The sequence below is a fragment of the Mustela erminea genome, chromosome 15 (genome assembly GCF_009829155.1).
Source record: "Mustela erminea isolate mMusErm1 chromosome 15, mMusErm1.Pri, whole genome shotgun sequence".
NCBI lineage: Eukaryota > Metazoa > Chordata > Mammalia > Carnivora > Mustelidae > Mustela > Mustela erminea.
The window spans coordinates 66,950,024-66,966,900 of NC_045628.1; the positions used below are offsets into that span (position 1 = coordinate 66,950,024).

The 16,877-nt window shown below is 39.6% G+C and overlaps 1 protein-coding gene across 2 annotated transcripts in view; it reads right to left on the reverse strand.

Moving 5' to 3' along the window:
- Positions 1 to 16,877, reverse strand: part of FREM2 (FRAS1 related extracellular matrix 2) — a 186,604-nt gene that overhangs the window by 101,347 nt on the left and 68,380 nt on the right. For both annotated transcript variants that reach the window (XM_032314782.1, XM_032314781.1), the window contains exons 3-4: positions 13,095 to 13,241; positions 6,840 to 7,070 (exon numbers count right to left, since the gene is read on the reverse strand). In XM_032314782.1, coding sequence (XP_032170673.1) covers positions 6,840 to 7,070; positions 13,095 to 13,241 — 378 coding nt within the window. The remainder of the gene's footprint in view (positions 1 to 6,839; positions 7,071 to 13,094; positions 13,242 to 16,877) is intronic.

The window sequence follows — 16,877 nt, forward strand, 5'->3', positions numbered from 1 at the left end:
CTGCAGTGGACTACCCTTTCACTAATTCTGTACCTTCAATTTTGGTACACTTGTCTCATTGGCTAGCCAGTGATCTCCCCGTGTCGACACTGACAATAGTACAAAATTTTAAAAGCAATTAACTAGTGTTTGTGTTTCATGGAATAGTTTATGTCGTCTGGATTCTACCACATGAAATGGGTTTGCTTCACTCAGCACACACAAGTTTGCCTTTTCTTTAAGTCCAATAAGACTAGGGTCCTTGAGCTCTAAGTTCCACTTTCCTCTAGAATGGTATGTTTATTCATATATATATATATATATATATATATATATATATATATATATATATTAGATTAAGAGATATATCTCCTAATCTAGTCATACTCGGTTCATGGTTGATTTTGGTATCACAAAGGTATCAGAATGAGCCCCTTTCAATCAGAAGTTTGCAGACACTTCAAGTGTAAATACTAAATAATTGCATAAAATAGTTACGGGCCTCAGACATCTATGCTAAGTATCCTTACTTGGAACACCTATATTTGAGGCTGTGTTCTGCTAAGAAAGTACATAAAACTCAATTTACCCTGGTTAGAAATTATTCAAGGTAAACAAAATGAATGGGATCTTGATATAAAATAGGCTTTAGCTCTTACCTATTTTCCTCTTAACAGAAACAAAAATGTTGAATATTAATCTTAATATCTGTATACCTCTAAGAGTGAGAAAAGATGGCTTCTGTCTGACAGTTAGGGAACCTAATGTGTAGGAAATTAAGACTCTCCTTCCAGGTTAGAGACTTCTCCTCTGGGTGCTGATTGCTCCTGTATCACAGCACACAGCAATCCGCATTGTTAGCAGTAATCATTTCATAGGAATCACCACCTAAAGATACCCTTTCAGAGTTAATATGCCTTCTTCAGTGTAGCTCCCTCATCCCCAGCTCTTAGCAGAATTCCTATAGCGAATGTTCAATAAACAGCTGTTGAACATAGATGCACTGCGCAAGACCTGGAGTAGTCTTGATTATCATCCTAGAACCCTTGTTTTGTTTACCTATCCTAATACGTTTTTTGGCTTGATATATAAAGGGAAAATTTAAAAGAATAAGAAGAGAAGGAATCGGGGGCACTTGGGTGGCTCAATGGGTTAAGCCTCTGTCTTCGGTTGAGGTCATGATCTCAGGGTCCTGGCATCGAGCCCCACATAGGGTTCTCTGCTCAGCAGGGAGCCTGCTTCCCACCCCCCCGACCCCTGCCTGCCTCTCTGCCTGCTTGTGATCTCTCCGTCTCTGTCAAATAAATAAATAAAATCTTAAAAAAAAAGAGAAGGAATCACTTTGTTCTTGGTTTTGTTTTGTTTTTTCATATACAAGAATAGGTGAAACAATGTTGCTGTTGGCAAAGTGTGCCGTTTAATGATGATTCTGGGAATTATTTCTTTTCAGTCTCCTGGAAGGACAGAAGACTATAAAATTCAGGGAAAAGAGAAAAGGAAAAAAAAATCTCTCTCTATATTCAGATACTGGCTCTGGCACTTATTAGCAAAGAATTTTGGGGAAAGAAATTCTTTGAGCCTCAGAGATCTCACTTGGAAATTGACATATAAATTGCAGGTTTAGATGTGACATGACTGTGAAGCTCCTAACGCACCATCCGGCTCCCAGACGATATTCAAATATGGTAGAGCTTGCTGTTATGATTACTATCCCTTGGCCTATGGAATAATCCTTTCGGACTTCTCTGGCTTGGGTTAGAAAAGAGGGCAGGAGGAGTAACAATGACCTGGATTTTCTCGAAGCCTTTCTAGTCCTCTGGCAATCTGCTACCTGCTCTTGAATCGTCCAGCCTAGCTGCAGAGGATCTTTCAGCAAAAGTTTATTGTTACCACTCAGTGGTACCCCACAGAGGAGTGCCCATTCCCTCAGAGGAAGTGTTATTTTACTCATCCCTGCTAATACAAAAGGCAACCAAATGCAAGAGCTTCCAAGAGGCCAGTTTAGGCAGAGATAAATTTAAGGATGGCTCTATTTCTCAGGTTCCCCATCCAGAAAATGAGTTAAATGCTTCACACACTTTAAAACCCCTCCCAACTGGAAATTTCTGCCTGCATTTGTAAAGGACAGAGGTTGTGGAATCAAACTGAAACAAGGAAGGATAACAGAGATAGAGGACAAAGCAGTGAGGTAAAAATCATGACAAGAGTAGATTTTCCCTGGGAGTGCCTCCAAGGCCAAGCACCTGGGATAAAGGCAGTATGACAATGAGAGGTTAACAGCTCTGCTTGACCGTCTGTCTGTATTCTTCCTATTCTAGTTTTCCTTTTTGTACCACAGACTTCAGTGTATGAGGAAACTGAATTTATTGATGTACTCAGTAAATGACTAAACCCATTTGTCTGGGAAGCTGTAGATATCCACAGTCATAGCAGAATGGCGTGTCCTCCTTCTGTGACCCCATAAAGCTTTGTTGAGTAGAAGGAAAAGCCCCCTTTCAGTCTTCCATTTTCATGCAACAAAATATGTCTGTTCTCAACAAAAATGTGGGCTTCTGATGTCCCATCTGACAGCTGAGCTGTGCCTGAGTGGCCCCTCTCTGATTGACAGGGAAGGTACCAGCATGACAGCGAGATCTGCATGTGGCCATTAGAAGATTAGCTCCGTTCTGTGCGTGGCCATCCCAGGGCACCCATGGATGAGGATTGGGGTGCACTTGTTCTCATTGGTGTCTGCCCTTTGAGGCAGGCTGCCCTCCTCCACAGAAGATGCAGGAAGACATATCACCTGATCCACTCTTTAGAGTAGAGTCAATCTACTCCCAGCCTGAAGGTCACAACATCTGGAGGCCTGAGAGATACTATCCACATGGGCACTGCATGGTACCTCAGGTGAAACAAATAAGTACCTAAGTGTACTATTATCTCTGCAGGAGATGCAGATCCTTGCGTGATGAATTAAATCCATAGTTATTTAAAATCTTTACTTAAATCACAATGATCTAACTTAAAAAATATACATAGAGTATTATAAGAATATAATTATGAACATGTGAGAATTTAGGATGGATGGATGTATATGCTTGTGTGTGTGCAGAGTTTGTGTTAGTAAGTTGTTTGTTTCTTTTTGTAATAAAACATGGGAAGAGTATTACAAAATCTGTCATATGTGGGGACACCTGGGTGACTCAGTCAGCTAAGTGTCTGCCTTCGGTTCAGTTCATGATCCCAAGGTCCTGGGAGCCCCACATCAGGTTCCTTGCTCAGCAGGGAGCCTACTTCTCCCTCCGCCTGCTGCGCCCCCTGCTTGTGTGCTGGCTTTCTCTCTCAAATAAATAAAATCTTTTAAAAAAGAATAAATTAAAAAATAAAACCTGTCAGATGTGAAGTTGAGAGCATTCTATAAACAAGTAAAATGCCTAAAATGGTATGTCTACAAGGTAGTGAGGCAAAAGTGACTAAAGGAATGTGTGTGTGTTAAGCACACCACCAATAGTAAGTGTTTGATGAATTTCAATTATTATCATTAGCAGTAGCAGTCACAGGCAAGTAAAGAACTGGGAAACGTATGTATTTGCATGGGTTTATATAAACTAGCTAATAAGTAAAGACAGTTTCCAGACGAAAATGAAGCAAAGTTGGGTATTTCCTCTTCTTGGTTCCATAACACTGCACACACTTTGTTGTACCACATCACATTCTATTGCAATCACTTATTTACAGGGCTCTCCTTCTCATGAGAGCATATGTGCTTTGATAAAAAGAACTATATCCTATTACCTTTGCAGCCCTAACACTTAGCGCTATACCCAGCACAAGTATGAGCTAGATACATTTTTAATGCATGCAAAATAAAATCTCATGTCACATCCTAGAAGTAATATGCAGAAGGGGAGCTTACAGGCATAATGGTTCTTAAGGCTAGCCAAGGTATATGTGAAGAGTTACAAGATAGTGTAGAAAGAAGTAATTAAAATTTTGAAATGGTAGGGAAAGTGACCCTTAATGGGGGGAAAAAAAGGATTCTTTAATCTCTTAAAATGAAATCTAATGATGTTATTTGTGATATTAGAAATAACATTCATATTGTGCTTTATGTTTTATAGAGCTTTTTCATAAGAATGATGCAACAAGAGAATCATTAATTTTTCATAGTTTGCGCATTAGGAAAGTAAATCTTAATAAAACCTGTTTGATTTGATTAAGGTAATAAAACTAGAAACAGTGGAATTGGGAGTCAAACTCAGATCCTGTAACTTCAAGACGAATGGTCTCCAAGACAGGGAATATACCAAGCATTATGAGACACTTGTCAATTATCCTAGGGATGATCATGGCCAAGAATGACTAGGGCTGAATTTCATCTAGAAAATTCCCTAACAACTTAGATGACCATTACACGAAATGAAATTATGGCAAAGTTGTGTGTATGTATTTTGTTTTTATTTTTTAAAAGATTTTATTTATTTGACAGAGTGAGTGAGAGAGCACAAGTAGGGGGAAGAGCAGAGGGAGAGGAAGAAGCAGACTCACCACGGAACAGGGAGCCTGATGTGGGGCTGGAACCTGGGACTCTGGGATCATGACCTGAGCTGAAGGCAGACGCTTAGCTGACTGAGCCACCCAGGAGCCCCTGTATTTTGTGTTTAATAGTCTACTTCTTAGGCTTAATATGGGTATAAAGTATAGAGTGTTATACTGATCTTATAAATAAGGCACAAATGAGTTTGTGTCTTTTTTTTTTTTTTTAAGATTTATTTATAGGGGAGCCTGGGAAGCTCAATTGGTGAAGTGTCAGCCTTCAGCTCAGGTCATGATCCCGGGGTCCTGGGATCAAGCCCTGAGTTGGGCTCCCTGATCAGCAGAACGCCTGCTTCTCCCTCTCCCTCTGCCTGCTGCTGTGCCTGCTACTCTGCCTATCTGTGTTCTCTCTCTGTCTGTCAAATAAAGAAATTAAAAAAAAAAAAAACAATATATTTACTTATTTGCAAAAGAGAGAAAGAGAGAGAGAGACTAAGGGGAGAGGCAGAGGGAGAGAATCTTTTTTTTTTTTAAATTTTTTCAATGTATTTATTTTCAGAAAAACAGTATTCATTATTTTTTCACCACACGCAGTGCTCCATGCAATCCGTGCCCTCTATAATACCCACCACCTGGTACCCCAACCTCCCAACCCCCGCCACTTCAAACCCCTCAGATTGATTTTCAGAGTCCATAGTCTCTCGTGATTCACCTCCCCTTCCAATTTACCCCAACTCCCTTCTCCTCTCTAACACCCCTTGTCCTCCATATTTGTTATGCTCCACAAATAAGTGAAACCATAGAGGGAATCTTCAAGCAGACTCCCGGGAGAGTGCAGAGCTAGGCATGAGGCTTGATCACAAGCCCCTGAGATCATGACTGAAGCTGAAACCAAGAAAGAGTCTGATGGGCAACCAAATGAGCCACCCAGGTGCCCCCATGAGTTTAAGTGTCTTATTTCTTAAGGTAAATTATGGCAATTATACCAATTGGCAAATAAAATATCAAGAAATGGCTTTGGGGTAACTGGCTGGGTCAGTTGGTGGAGCATGTGACTTGATTTCAGGGTCATGAGTTGAAGCCCTACATTGGGCCTAGAGATTATGAAAGTAAAGAAAGAAAGAGCAAGCTTCAAACAAACTCTAATTGATGGGCCAGTTTATATGTATTAAAGTTGCCATGGGCTTGTTCAAAAGAAAGCTTTGTTATGCCAGAGCTTACCCAAAACTCAGGAGTAGAAGAAAATTTAATTATTTATTCCTAGATAGGGCCAATAAAACTAAATGTAATTAAATGCCAACTGTTCTTTAAAAGAATTATAAACATAACTGAACTTCATTTTTAACTAAAGGAGAGATGTTAGTTAAACAAACAAACCCAGAGCCCCGGTTCTCTTATGTGTTCTAATTATGTTCAGCCTTGTAACCCAGAGGTTTCCACACGTCTCCATTTCATGTACCCAGTAGATTGTATCTTCACAGAAAAGTTAAGAGTTTTCTGACTGACAAAATAAAGTAGGCTGGCAGTTGAAAAGAAAGTCATGTCTGGCTTCTGACAGGATTTCAGCTTTAGAAGAGTCTCTCCAACCTTTGTATAAATGCCAGCCCTCAAAAAGCCATTCAACCTTTCTCTCTCTCTCTTTTTTTTCCCTGACTGCACTGAGACAAGCCAGTACTGTAGAAGTATGGCAGGGGGAGGGAATGGGTCAAATTACACACAAAAGCAGTGAGACTTACTTTTACCAACATCAGCCAAAGGTGTGCACTGACAACAAAACATCAACTAATAGGAGTTAAGAGCAATGTTTCAAGACACAAGTCACTGAAGAGTAGGGATAGGTAAGGTGGGTTTTATGTAACAAATGTGGAAGCATACGGGCCAAATGAAAAATTTTGGGTCATAAATAGATGCAGTAAACTAGAACAATCAAGTGTACCATGGAGAGCAAATTAATCACAAAATGGCGTAATTCTTATACTATTTGTGTAAAGGAAAGTTTAAAAGACATTTGAAAGAGTTTAAGAAATAATGAATTAATTCAAGAAAAAGGAGACGAGCAATGTTGTTTCTAAAGGATAGAATTATAATAAGAGAAAGAACATGTTGATAATCATATGTACGTTTGTAGTTCATTTATTTGGAACAATACAGCTTTCCTTATTAATTAATTTATCGGTTTTTGGCTTCCCTCTCCCATCAGCATATCTGAGAATACTGAACCATGAGTCCAGAACATCCTCCTCACAGAAAGTCCAAACACTGAATTTAAAACTTCCCCTATGAGGAATTTTGTCATTAAAAACCCAACAGCAACAACACAAACAAGTGATGATAGCTCTTACCATCTCCTGGGTCAACGATCTCCACCGTGATCACTGAGGGGAATTCCAGAGCAGCCAGCACCGGCTCTGACAGAACTATCTGGAAAGTCTCCGAATGCTCATGCTCCCCATCGCTCATGATCCGAACTCTCCAGGTGGCCCTGGTCTGGCCTGGGTTGAACTGCACTTGTTTCTGCGCTTTGCCCTTGAAGTCTCTGTCTTTTTCTGCAGTCCCGTCTCTTGTGCCAATACCTTCACAAAGACATGGTATCATCTTCTTAGTTTCATTTTCAGTTGGATTACTGCAGTTTTCCTCGTTGTTAATTTTTTGTGTTACTTTACCCTGTGTGTTACTAGATTCAGGTTTGATTCCATGAAATGGACAGTGGGGTATGGGTCCCACAGGGAAAGTGTTCTATAGGTGTTGGTCAGTTCATGATTCTGTTCTATTCTTACCCCATGATGGGTTTCCTGTATATTCTTTGAACCATGTGTTAGATGGAACCTCTTACACAGCAAGACCCAGTAAATTGATATTCATGTTATGAATATTCTTACTCCTACAAATTCATTCAGTCTAAAAACTTTCCCCATTTGCTTCTTGCATGTGTTATATTGTGCATGTCACAGGATAAAAACACAAGAAAAGTTCTCTTTTCTTATATACATAGAGATAGATAGATCTAAGGTAGATATATCTTAGATCTATATCTATCTATATATCTTATATTTATATAAGATCTATCTCTCTATATATAAAATATAAACCAATAAGAAACTCGTGAGTCAAGAATCCTTTGATAATCGAAGTTGTAAATGGCCAAGCATAATAAAGAATTATAATATTCTCTGCACATTTACTGGAACAAGGATGCTTAATAAGAATCTAATTCAGTGATTGTCAACATGACCACATCCAGGTTTTTTCTGGTAGAACACTTCAGAATTCCATGAAACCATGTGAACAGAACCGGAGAGCTAAATATATATGGTGGTTATGAGCGGTACGTTTGGCTTACTCGGATGGTTCATTCAAGGTCAACTGTAGTGAGCTGAGGAGGTTGAAGGATCTCTGAGTCTTTCACTACATTACAAGAGGATCTTCACCATTACTATACCATATACTCAAATCATAGATTACCTATAAATAGCTAATAGTCAATAAATCCAATGTCATAGAAAAATTATAAAATTGCAGTAGTACTTATACTAGTATATCCTTAAGTACTGAATCAGAACCTCTTAGTGAGTCAAGTTAACAGAATAATCTTCAAATATATTTCTTTAAATATTGGCATTTTAAGAGAAGTTGGTAGGAAAGACAGACTTAAAAAGGGAATAAAATCTTATGACAGGTAGAATTTAAAGTCTGAAAAAGAAAGTCTTTGTAACATTTCTCAATTCTCTTCTTTTTAGAGAGTGGTGCTTATGCAAGATTAATGTGAATATTTATTCCTTCATCTGAGCACATTACTGTGAGTCTCATCTTAAAATGAAGATGAAAATAAATACTTCATTAAAATATTTTTGCTTTACAGATCTCAGAAAAACAATGGAGATTTAAATACTGCAATTTTTTTTTTCAATAGTAGGTGAAGATCTATTTAATGTAAGGAGGGAAAAGGGCCCAGAACTAGGAACCCCAGCACTACATATTTTTTTCAATGTTGCAGGCTTCCTGTTGGCTCTCTGGTTCCTAGTGCTCACAGACAGGTTGTCAACACCTCTTGGGTCTACCATGATTCACTGCCAACACAATGATGAAAGGAATCTTTCTTGCTGAGGTTCCAGCACACATGCTGCTCACTGACCCGTCTATCCCCAGTGGCAAGGGCCAGCAAAGAATCTATTATTTGGTCTCTGATACCTACTGCCCACTTTTCTGTTTTGTTTTGTTTTGCCAACAATACATTGTTTTCCTAGAGATTCGAAAGGCAGTTGAAAACAAAAAGAAATGAATATAATGCAAGGAATGTCCACTAGTTCTAACTAGTCATCCTTACTAAGTGATAATCAAGTTACCCAACCCAAAAAAACATACTCTGTAAAACCAAATCTCATTGTTGCTGCTAAATACACATATAATTTTTTGGGTGGAGCTTTTAAATATCCCCGAGTGAATGTTGGATGTAAATTACAAACAGGCAGTATTGTTGATTCGCCAAGCAAAGAGAAATGTTGTTGTTTTTGTTTTTTTAAGATTTTATTTATTTAGGGGCACCTGGGTGGCTCAGTTGGTTATGCGTCTGCCTTCAGGTCAGGTCATGAACCCAGATCCACCGATCCAGTCTCTCACTGGGCTTGCTCAGTAAGGAGTCTGCTTCTCCCTCTGCCTGCTGCTCCCCCTGCTGTGCTCTCTCTCTCCACCTTTCTCTCTCATATTGACAAAAACCAAAAGTCAAACCAAAAAAAAAAAGATTGAGAGGAGACAGAGAGAGCGCAGGAACAGGGAGGGACAAGAAGACTCCCAGCTGAGCAGGGAACCCGAGGAGGGGCTTGATTTTAGGACCCTGGGATCATGATCTGAGGTGAAGGCAGATGCTTAACTGACTGAAAAACTGTGTTTTCTGTTGTCTGTGCCTTTTGTATTTTTACATTATTCTTCTTTTTTCAAGGTACAAGCTATTTCTTTTATTTTCCTCTTTTTTTAAGGTGTTATTTTTTAAAGTAATCTCTATACTGAATATGGGGCTCAAACTCACAACCCCAAGATCAAGAGTCACATGCTGTTCTGACTGAACCATCCAGGAACCCCTTTATTTTGTGGGGGGAAAAAAAAGACTGTTTCCTTAAACTGTTGATAATGCTTCTCAAACATGAGATAAAGCTAAGAAGGACAGGTTATATTTTTAGAGGGTAAAATAAGACTTAGAGGAAATACTAAACTTGGTTTGGATCAAAAATAAAGATTTCCTTTTTATAATTAACATACAGCATCTACTCTGAGGGTAGTGCTGATCTACCTTGTTACTTACAGTGTGATCCATGGACCAGCAGCATAAGCAACGTATGAAAGCTTGTTAAAAATGCAGGAATTTCAGGCCTTCCCCCAATCCCCTGAATCAGAATCAACATTTTGGCAAGATCCAGGTATATCTTATGTGCATTAAAATCTGAGGGTAGGTAGACACCTACTAAATACTTCATACCTCCACAGGGCCCTTTACATAGGTGCCCATTTTAATATGGAATGAGGAAATGGCCTGTAGACTTGGGGGACACAGATTAGTCCACGTTTTAATCAAATGTGGTAGAAGAGACATTCAAGTACACACAATGCTCAAAGAATGCTCTTACTTGGAGGTATAAATATTCATCTGGTAAAACATATATATTATAAATAACATGAATAGGTGGGGCAAAAAGAATTCTAGAAATCAAAAAGCTAACAATTTGGGCTTATATTTATGCTTTTATTTTTTCAAAGAGAATTAATTATTAAACAAAATGTATTACTTTGATTTACTAAGCGAAACCACAATCACATCTTTTCCTCTGGCATGAAAAAATGGCATGGAGGTTAAGCAAGGTACTTTGGGAATGAGAGAACAGATTTCATACCCTACCTCCAACACATAGCAGCAAGGGATCGTAGGCAGGCTATGAGCTTCTTCCTCATAAGTTGTTGATTTGTGGAGGGTTTAAGAAGCACCATGGTGTGGTAGTTAAGAAATTTAGCCCTGGGGCCAAATCTCGGCTCTGCCCCTTAGTAGCTTTGATCATATGACAACCTTTCTGTTTCTTTACCTGCATAATGAGGGCTATCATGTCACTCCTCTTATGGGGTTGACTATGTAAGGTATGGGTAACTAGGGCTGGCATATAATAAGTACTCAATAAATGTTAGCTATTATTACCAGCTCAGAGCCCATTATGTAATACTGTGTCTGGCACTCAGTAAGCACTCCAGAAAATATTAGGTTGAGTTAGTGAGTAAAGTAAGTTTTAAGGAGTAAAAGATAAAGGCGCAGTACCTAATGTGCTTAATGAAGTATCTCATATTTAGTAAATGCTCGATAACCGGTAGCAAAAAGATCTTTGAAATTCAAATACCTTTATAAAATGCACAGACATATTTAATTTAGTAATGGGTTATTTTGGTTATAAAATGAATAATCATCTCTGAGAAAAAATACACATACATTTCATGTAATTCATGATTTACTGTGTTCCTGAAGGCAAGTGCCTTTAGATACCATGCAAACTATCTAATTCTAAAAGTTCATAAGTGAAAGTGGGGGTTTTAGGAAACAGAAACATGAAACGCATTCATTGTAGAACTTCTTGGAGGCTACCCTGCTCTTTAATCTGACTTCCATTCTCTGTCCCAGCTTGAATGCTATTGCCCTCTTCAGTGATTGATGGGTGTGGGCCACACACAAGTCTTGCCAACTTCCTATCTCCCCAGGTTACTAAGTAACATGTGAGGTTAACCAAGTAGAGCTAAAGAACCTTTGCAGAATGGCTGGTGCTCATCTCAACACAGAGGAAATAATAGTTGGTGGAAAAAATAACGTCAGGAGAAAAAAAAAAAAGAGCTCTCGTTTGGTGTTTTAGGATTCTGCTTCGAAAAGAAAATGAAGAGAAGAATGTTAAAAGACAGTTTCAAAATATTTTTCCATTAGTAACTTTCCCATGACTTTCAGGGGACTTTGTGTAAGTGAGTAAACTAATATACCCACCAGGAATTCAGGCAAAATGCAAACACAGATGAAGACATCCTTAAGAATTGCTAAGGTTCTTTGTTTTTTTGTTATTATTTTCCCCATATTTTCAAGCACAAAGAACAGTGAAGGCTCATCACTCACTGACAATAAATAAAATAGGATCAGATTCCTGATCTGTAGAGCAAGTGTGTGGGTATGGCGAAAACATGCTTCTACAGAGAGAGCAATAAGAGTGTTCACAATGCTTTTGAAGGTTTGACACAGAGAGTGGAAATGACAGCTGAGAAGAGGTACATGTGAATAAAGATGGAAGCAGAGATGTCCTGACTGCAGAAGGTTTGTAGGTGGACCAGATGGCCTTGAGCAACGTAACCTTAAGGGATCAGCAGAGCATGGTGTGAAAATCTCTCCTCAATAGTTAACAAAGAAAAAGCACTTTAAAAATAAGGGGTAATCCAAAGGTCATCCAGAGGTTAGAGGGAACATGGTGGGGGCGTAGGAGGAATTGTGACTGTGGTTAAGTATGGTGTATAACTGTGTGTGTGCGTGTGTGTGTGTGTGAGTGTGTGTGAGAGAGAATAGGGATCTACTCTTCAAGGCTTTTGAATTTCACAGACCAGTAAAATTTCAAATGATTGTTTTGCAGACAAACACAGGATTGCCCAGTTTTTATTTTTTTATTGCGAACATTTTCTTGGATTCCTACCTTAATTGACACTCTCACTCAATGAAAGCTCTTTTACCTCGAGAAAATTCTATCAGCCTAAATGTCTATAAAACATATGGTATCAAAAATAATATATTGCTTGGGGTGCTATCATTTTTCATCAATATGCCAAATTTTTTTGTGCCAACGGTGTTACTGTTTAGTGCTACCAATATACCTACTTTTCTCTATTTGTGCCTGCATGAAATTGAAGGTGAACTTGAACTGGGGTTGTAAAAAGGCTTTCTTCTTTGCTTTTGACTCTCAGTTTTATTTAAAAGGGTAAAGCAGCAGAAAATGATTAGTATTTAACATCTCACTGTTGGTTCTGAGGAAAAATCACAATGTACATCTTTTATGTAGTGCTTTTATGTAAACTTTTCAGTTACCTAGCAAAGCACTCCAATGCAAGAAACAAATAGTAAATGACAACTCAATGCCTAATAGGTTACTGAATGGTTTTTCATTTACTTATTATTGTGACCCTTGTATAGGTTTTACACTGACACCTCTACAGACTTTTCCTTATGGTTAAATTACAGATCTGCCTAAGCCTCTTCTAAGTACTAGTGACATTTACAATTTTTTGACTTATAAGTGATTACTGACATTTTTGTAAGGTTATTTACATCAGAGAAAGATCATATGTAAGTAGAAGGTTTGGAAAGGTATGTTAATTGGTTACACATTTTCTATTTTTGCAGCCTTTGTCTCCATGATTTAGCCTTGACACAAAACTCTTGGTATATTTTTTTAGCAGTTAAAGAATCTTTAAATGTCAACATCTCCCTAAACTTTAAAACTAGAGCAGTAAACTGAATGAACATATTTTAATCATTATAAAATTATGAGCTTTTGCTAGGAAAAGGGGAATTTTAAGACAGACGTGAGAATTAAACTTACTTATAAATGAAGTCTCTCCCAAGTAACCTCTACGTGTAAGAACGACATCTAGAAATTTGGAGTCCTCATTGACCAAGTAATATTCCTTTTCAAAGGAGATCCATGCCCAATTCAGACGAAAATGCTGCTTGGTTAATTTGTTTCCACCTGGAAAACAAAAATTTAAAGCCCCTAGTTAGTGCTTTCTTGAATAAAGGGCCTTACAAACTCCACAGATGACTTCTAACCATGCAACATTAAGAATCACTAGTTACTTGGTTCGACAAGCAACTTCAGAATACATACCTGGAGATACAGCTTACCGTTCAGCAATTGTTTTACAAAAATACAACAGCTGACATACCTTTCACAAAATCCCTTGATGTTCAGAAGGCAAAGTGGAAAATGGGGAAGGAGCACACAACTACCTACCAAAAGCAATTTCATTTAAACACACAATCAAGTATCCGAGTTGCAGGATGACCCACTATCCACACGGTGCCGCCGGAGAGCAAGTTTTCCACAAAGAAGGCTGCAAGGTTCATTTGTGATGTTTAAAACACACACACTACTTCACAAATACCTTTTTCTGGTTCACCGAGCAATTGGGTGGAAGGCTTTAATTATAACCACTTAAGAAAAAACAAATATCCCTTCTTCGCCTCCCTTCCCCACTATACTCCACTCCATTCCTTAGAGCAAACAGACAGCTCTTTTCATTGATTCCATTCTACTCTCAAGATAAGGCTCTCTCCTCCCACCCGCACGCCCTCACGCCCCCACCAAAATGGAGCTGGCTGCCTATCAGGAGGAGGGGAGCTGTGTGTGATCTCTCTAATGTGAAAGCTGGGAGGCTAGGAAAATGAAAAGAGAAATGGTTATCAGCTGATCACTCTGCAGCATCCCTCCACATCCTTTGATCTACACCAATTACTTCGGAGTAAAGTGAGGTTTATAAACAAAGGCATTGGTAATTTCTTTTAAGTCTTTCTGGAAAGGGGTGGAAAAAAGCCCAAATAACAAACACAGCTAGAGGCACTATTTTAATTCTAGTTTCTTCTCTTCTGAGTTCACATAGAGCTACCCTAGAGGAAAAGAAATGAGACAGGAAAACATAAGAACTTTAATGGACTGAAGGCAAAAACAAAAAACAAAAACAAAACAAAACAAAAAAACTGCACAAGGGGAAATACAGTGAGCGAACAAGCACATGAAAGAAGGTTCATCTTGCTAGCAATTCTTAAAACCAAATTATCAACTGACAAGGACCGAGGATGAATGAGAACACCCAGGGAGGGCAGCAGGGATTGCCAGGGAGATTGGTTTTCTTGTTTCTTGTTGTTCGAATTGTAAATTAGCTAGAAGCCTTTTAGGCAGCTACAGGGTAACAGAGACAAAAAGATGTTGGTACCATTAGATCCTCTAAATCTTCTATGGAAGGACTAATCACAAAATTCATTTGAAAGGAATTCTTTGTTGCAGTATTTTCTGTCATTGGCTCCCAAGCCCGCAAAAATTTTGAGTTTGAGTTTCGTGGTACATCAAATCAATAAAATCACTCAGTCAGCAAACAATGTATGTTGCTGGAATTTTCGTCGGAATCCTGAGGGCACTCCAAGACACCGAAACGAACGGTACGGAAGCCGTGAATGGACTAGTTTGTAAAAGGCGGCATTACAAATGTGGCATCCCTTGGTGCCTTAAATGGACAGGATTACGGACCGCCCCATTTTTCAGTTCATCTTCTAGATAGAAAATATGAAAGGACTGGAGCGCAGGAAGGTCATGCCCCATTTTGTCCGCAGGACCTTTTTATGAGGAGAGCCCATGGCGGGGAGTCGCCTCAGCTCTTAAGTCCAAGTCCTATTTCATTTCCCAAACGCTGTCCCAGCAAGTTTGCTCCTTACAGCTCTGTTTTCTCCTCTGGAGCGTCAAAAGAGGTAATATTAATTAATGCCGGCATCGGGAGCGAGAATCAGACACGACAACCCACGTCGGCACGCAGCGCAGGGCGGCATGGAGACGGCAGCTTCCGGCAAACGACCGCGCGCTGGGCCCTGCCCCACTGCGCACGCGCAGATCCAGCCCACGTGCCCAGACTCCCTTGGAGCTGCCTGAAGTCCGCTTGCACTTGGCTCGTCTTTGCCTGGTTCCCCTGCAGCAGCTGCGTGCATCAAGGCAGGACATCTTTTGTGATTTCGTTTCATCTTGACCTACCCTGTCTCATCCCCGTTGGCTCTTGACTCTGCTCACTCCCCAATCCAGCTGAGAGCCCGCTACCCCGTGGATGTGCCAGCTTCACCCACTCCTCCTGTCACCTCTGTCCTCTGGCCTAAAATGACCGCGCGTCATTGTTTTGCTCACATCTCCCACTCCTCACGGGCTCTACCTCTACCACCTCCCTCATGAAGCCTCCCGCGCGGACTCCAGTCCTCTCATCTGGGTAATTCTGCAGCTGCTCACTTACTCATTTGCAGTTTTGCGCATTAGTGGATAGCCGCTCCTACTTGCTTAATTGTACAGATTTACTAATTGTACCAAATTGGGCTAATTTTTGTTAGAGATTGAGAGTGGCCTTTCATTCTTTTACTACTGACGACACTTGGTTCTACTGCCTCTAAAAATATTTTTTGAATTATTGTGTTTATGTTGTACTCCTTGGCACTTTTCTTATAGAAAGTAATGGATAAGAAAGACCAGAATAACATTTAATCAATGGAAGGAACACAGAAGACGTTTCTAATTTCTCAACTAATTATTACATGAAAACATTTTTTATGCCACACTTCTCTCTCATTTAGGCGTGGCTCCATCAAGTCCCAGATGTTTCTCCAGACTTCTTGTCATGCTAGGCCAAGCCATCCGTTGTCCATCCTAACACCTACAGCCTCAAAGCCCGTCCCTGCTACAGGGGAACATGCAGTCCCACCCAACTTCTCAGCGTTTTCTGAACATGGTCCAGTCTCTTGCATGTGCTCTCATGCACCCCGAATACCTTTCGCTTTTCTGGAACAAGTTTGGTATGCTGTGTGTATTTCTCTTACCTTTCCACTTAGAGTAACCGTTTATTTATTTATTTATTTGAGAGAGAAAAAAGTGAGAAAGAGCGTGAGCGCATTAGCAGGGGTGAGGGGCTGGGCAGGGAGCCTGAGAGAGGCTCCGTCTCAGGACCCTGGAATCATGACCGGAGCCAAAGGCAAATACTTAACCATATGAGCCACCCAGGCGCCCCAGTAATTTTAATTCTTTATCCACATGTCTATGTGTGCCTCTTCTGACTGCCTGAGTTCCTCAGGACTGGCACTGGTCAAGTCATCCTAGTCTCCAAGTTCCAAGTAATGTCTTCGACACAAGGAGGGCTGAAGAAACCTATATAGTAAGTATGATTTTTAGGAGTCGAGTGGCTACTTTGTGACTCTTGCTTGTTTCATTCTTTTTTTTTTTTCCGTAACAGTTTTCACCTTACACAAAGCACATACTTCAGTTAATGCCTTACCCCTTCAGTAACTCTTGTGTTCAACAAATGAATGTTGGTTGATAGTTCTGAATACCTAATTGCTATTTCTTTTCCTTACATCCAAGAAGAGATCACTAAGCACACAGTTTCTCTTTTTCTAAATTTTGACACTTTTTAGCTCATTATAGGATTTGATTCTAATCCTTTCCTTGAATATTCCAGAAAATATCACACTTCCAAATATTACATGTTTTAGGAATCTGGAGTCAATGAGGGCTTCCCTTGACATTCTATAGGAAACAGCGCCAGGGCAAATGGTAACATGTTCTAGGCCCTTTATTCGGATT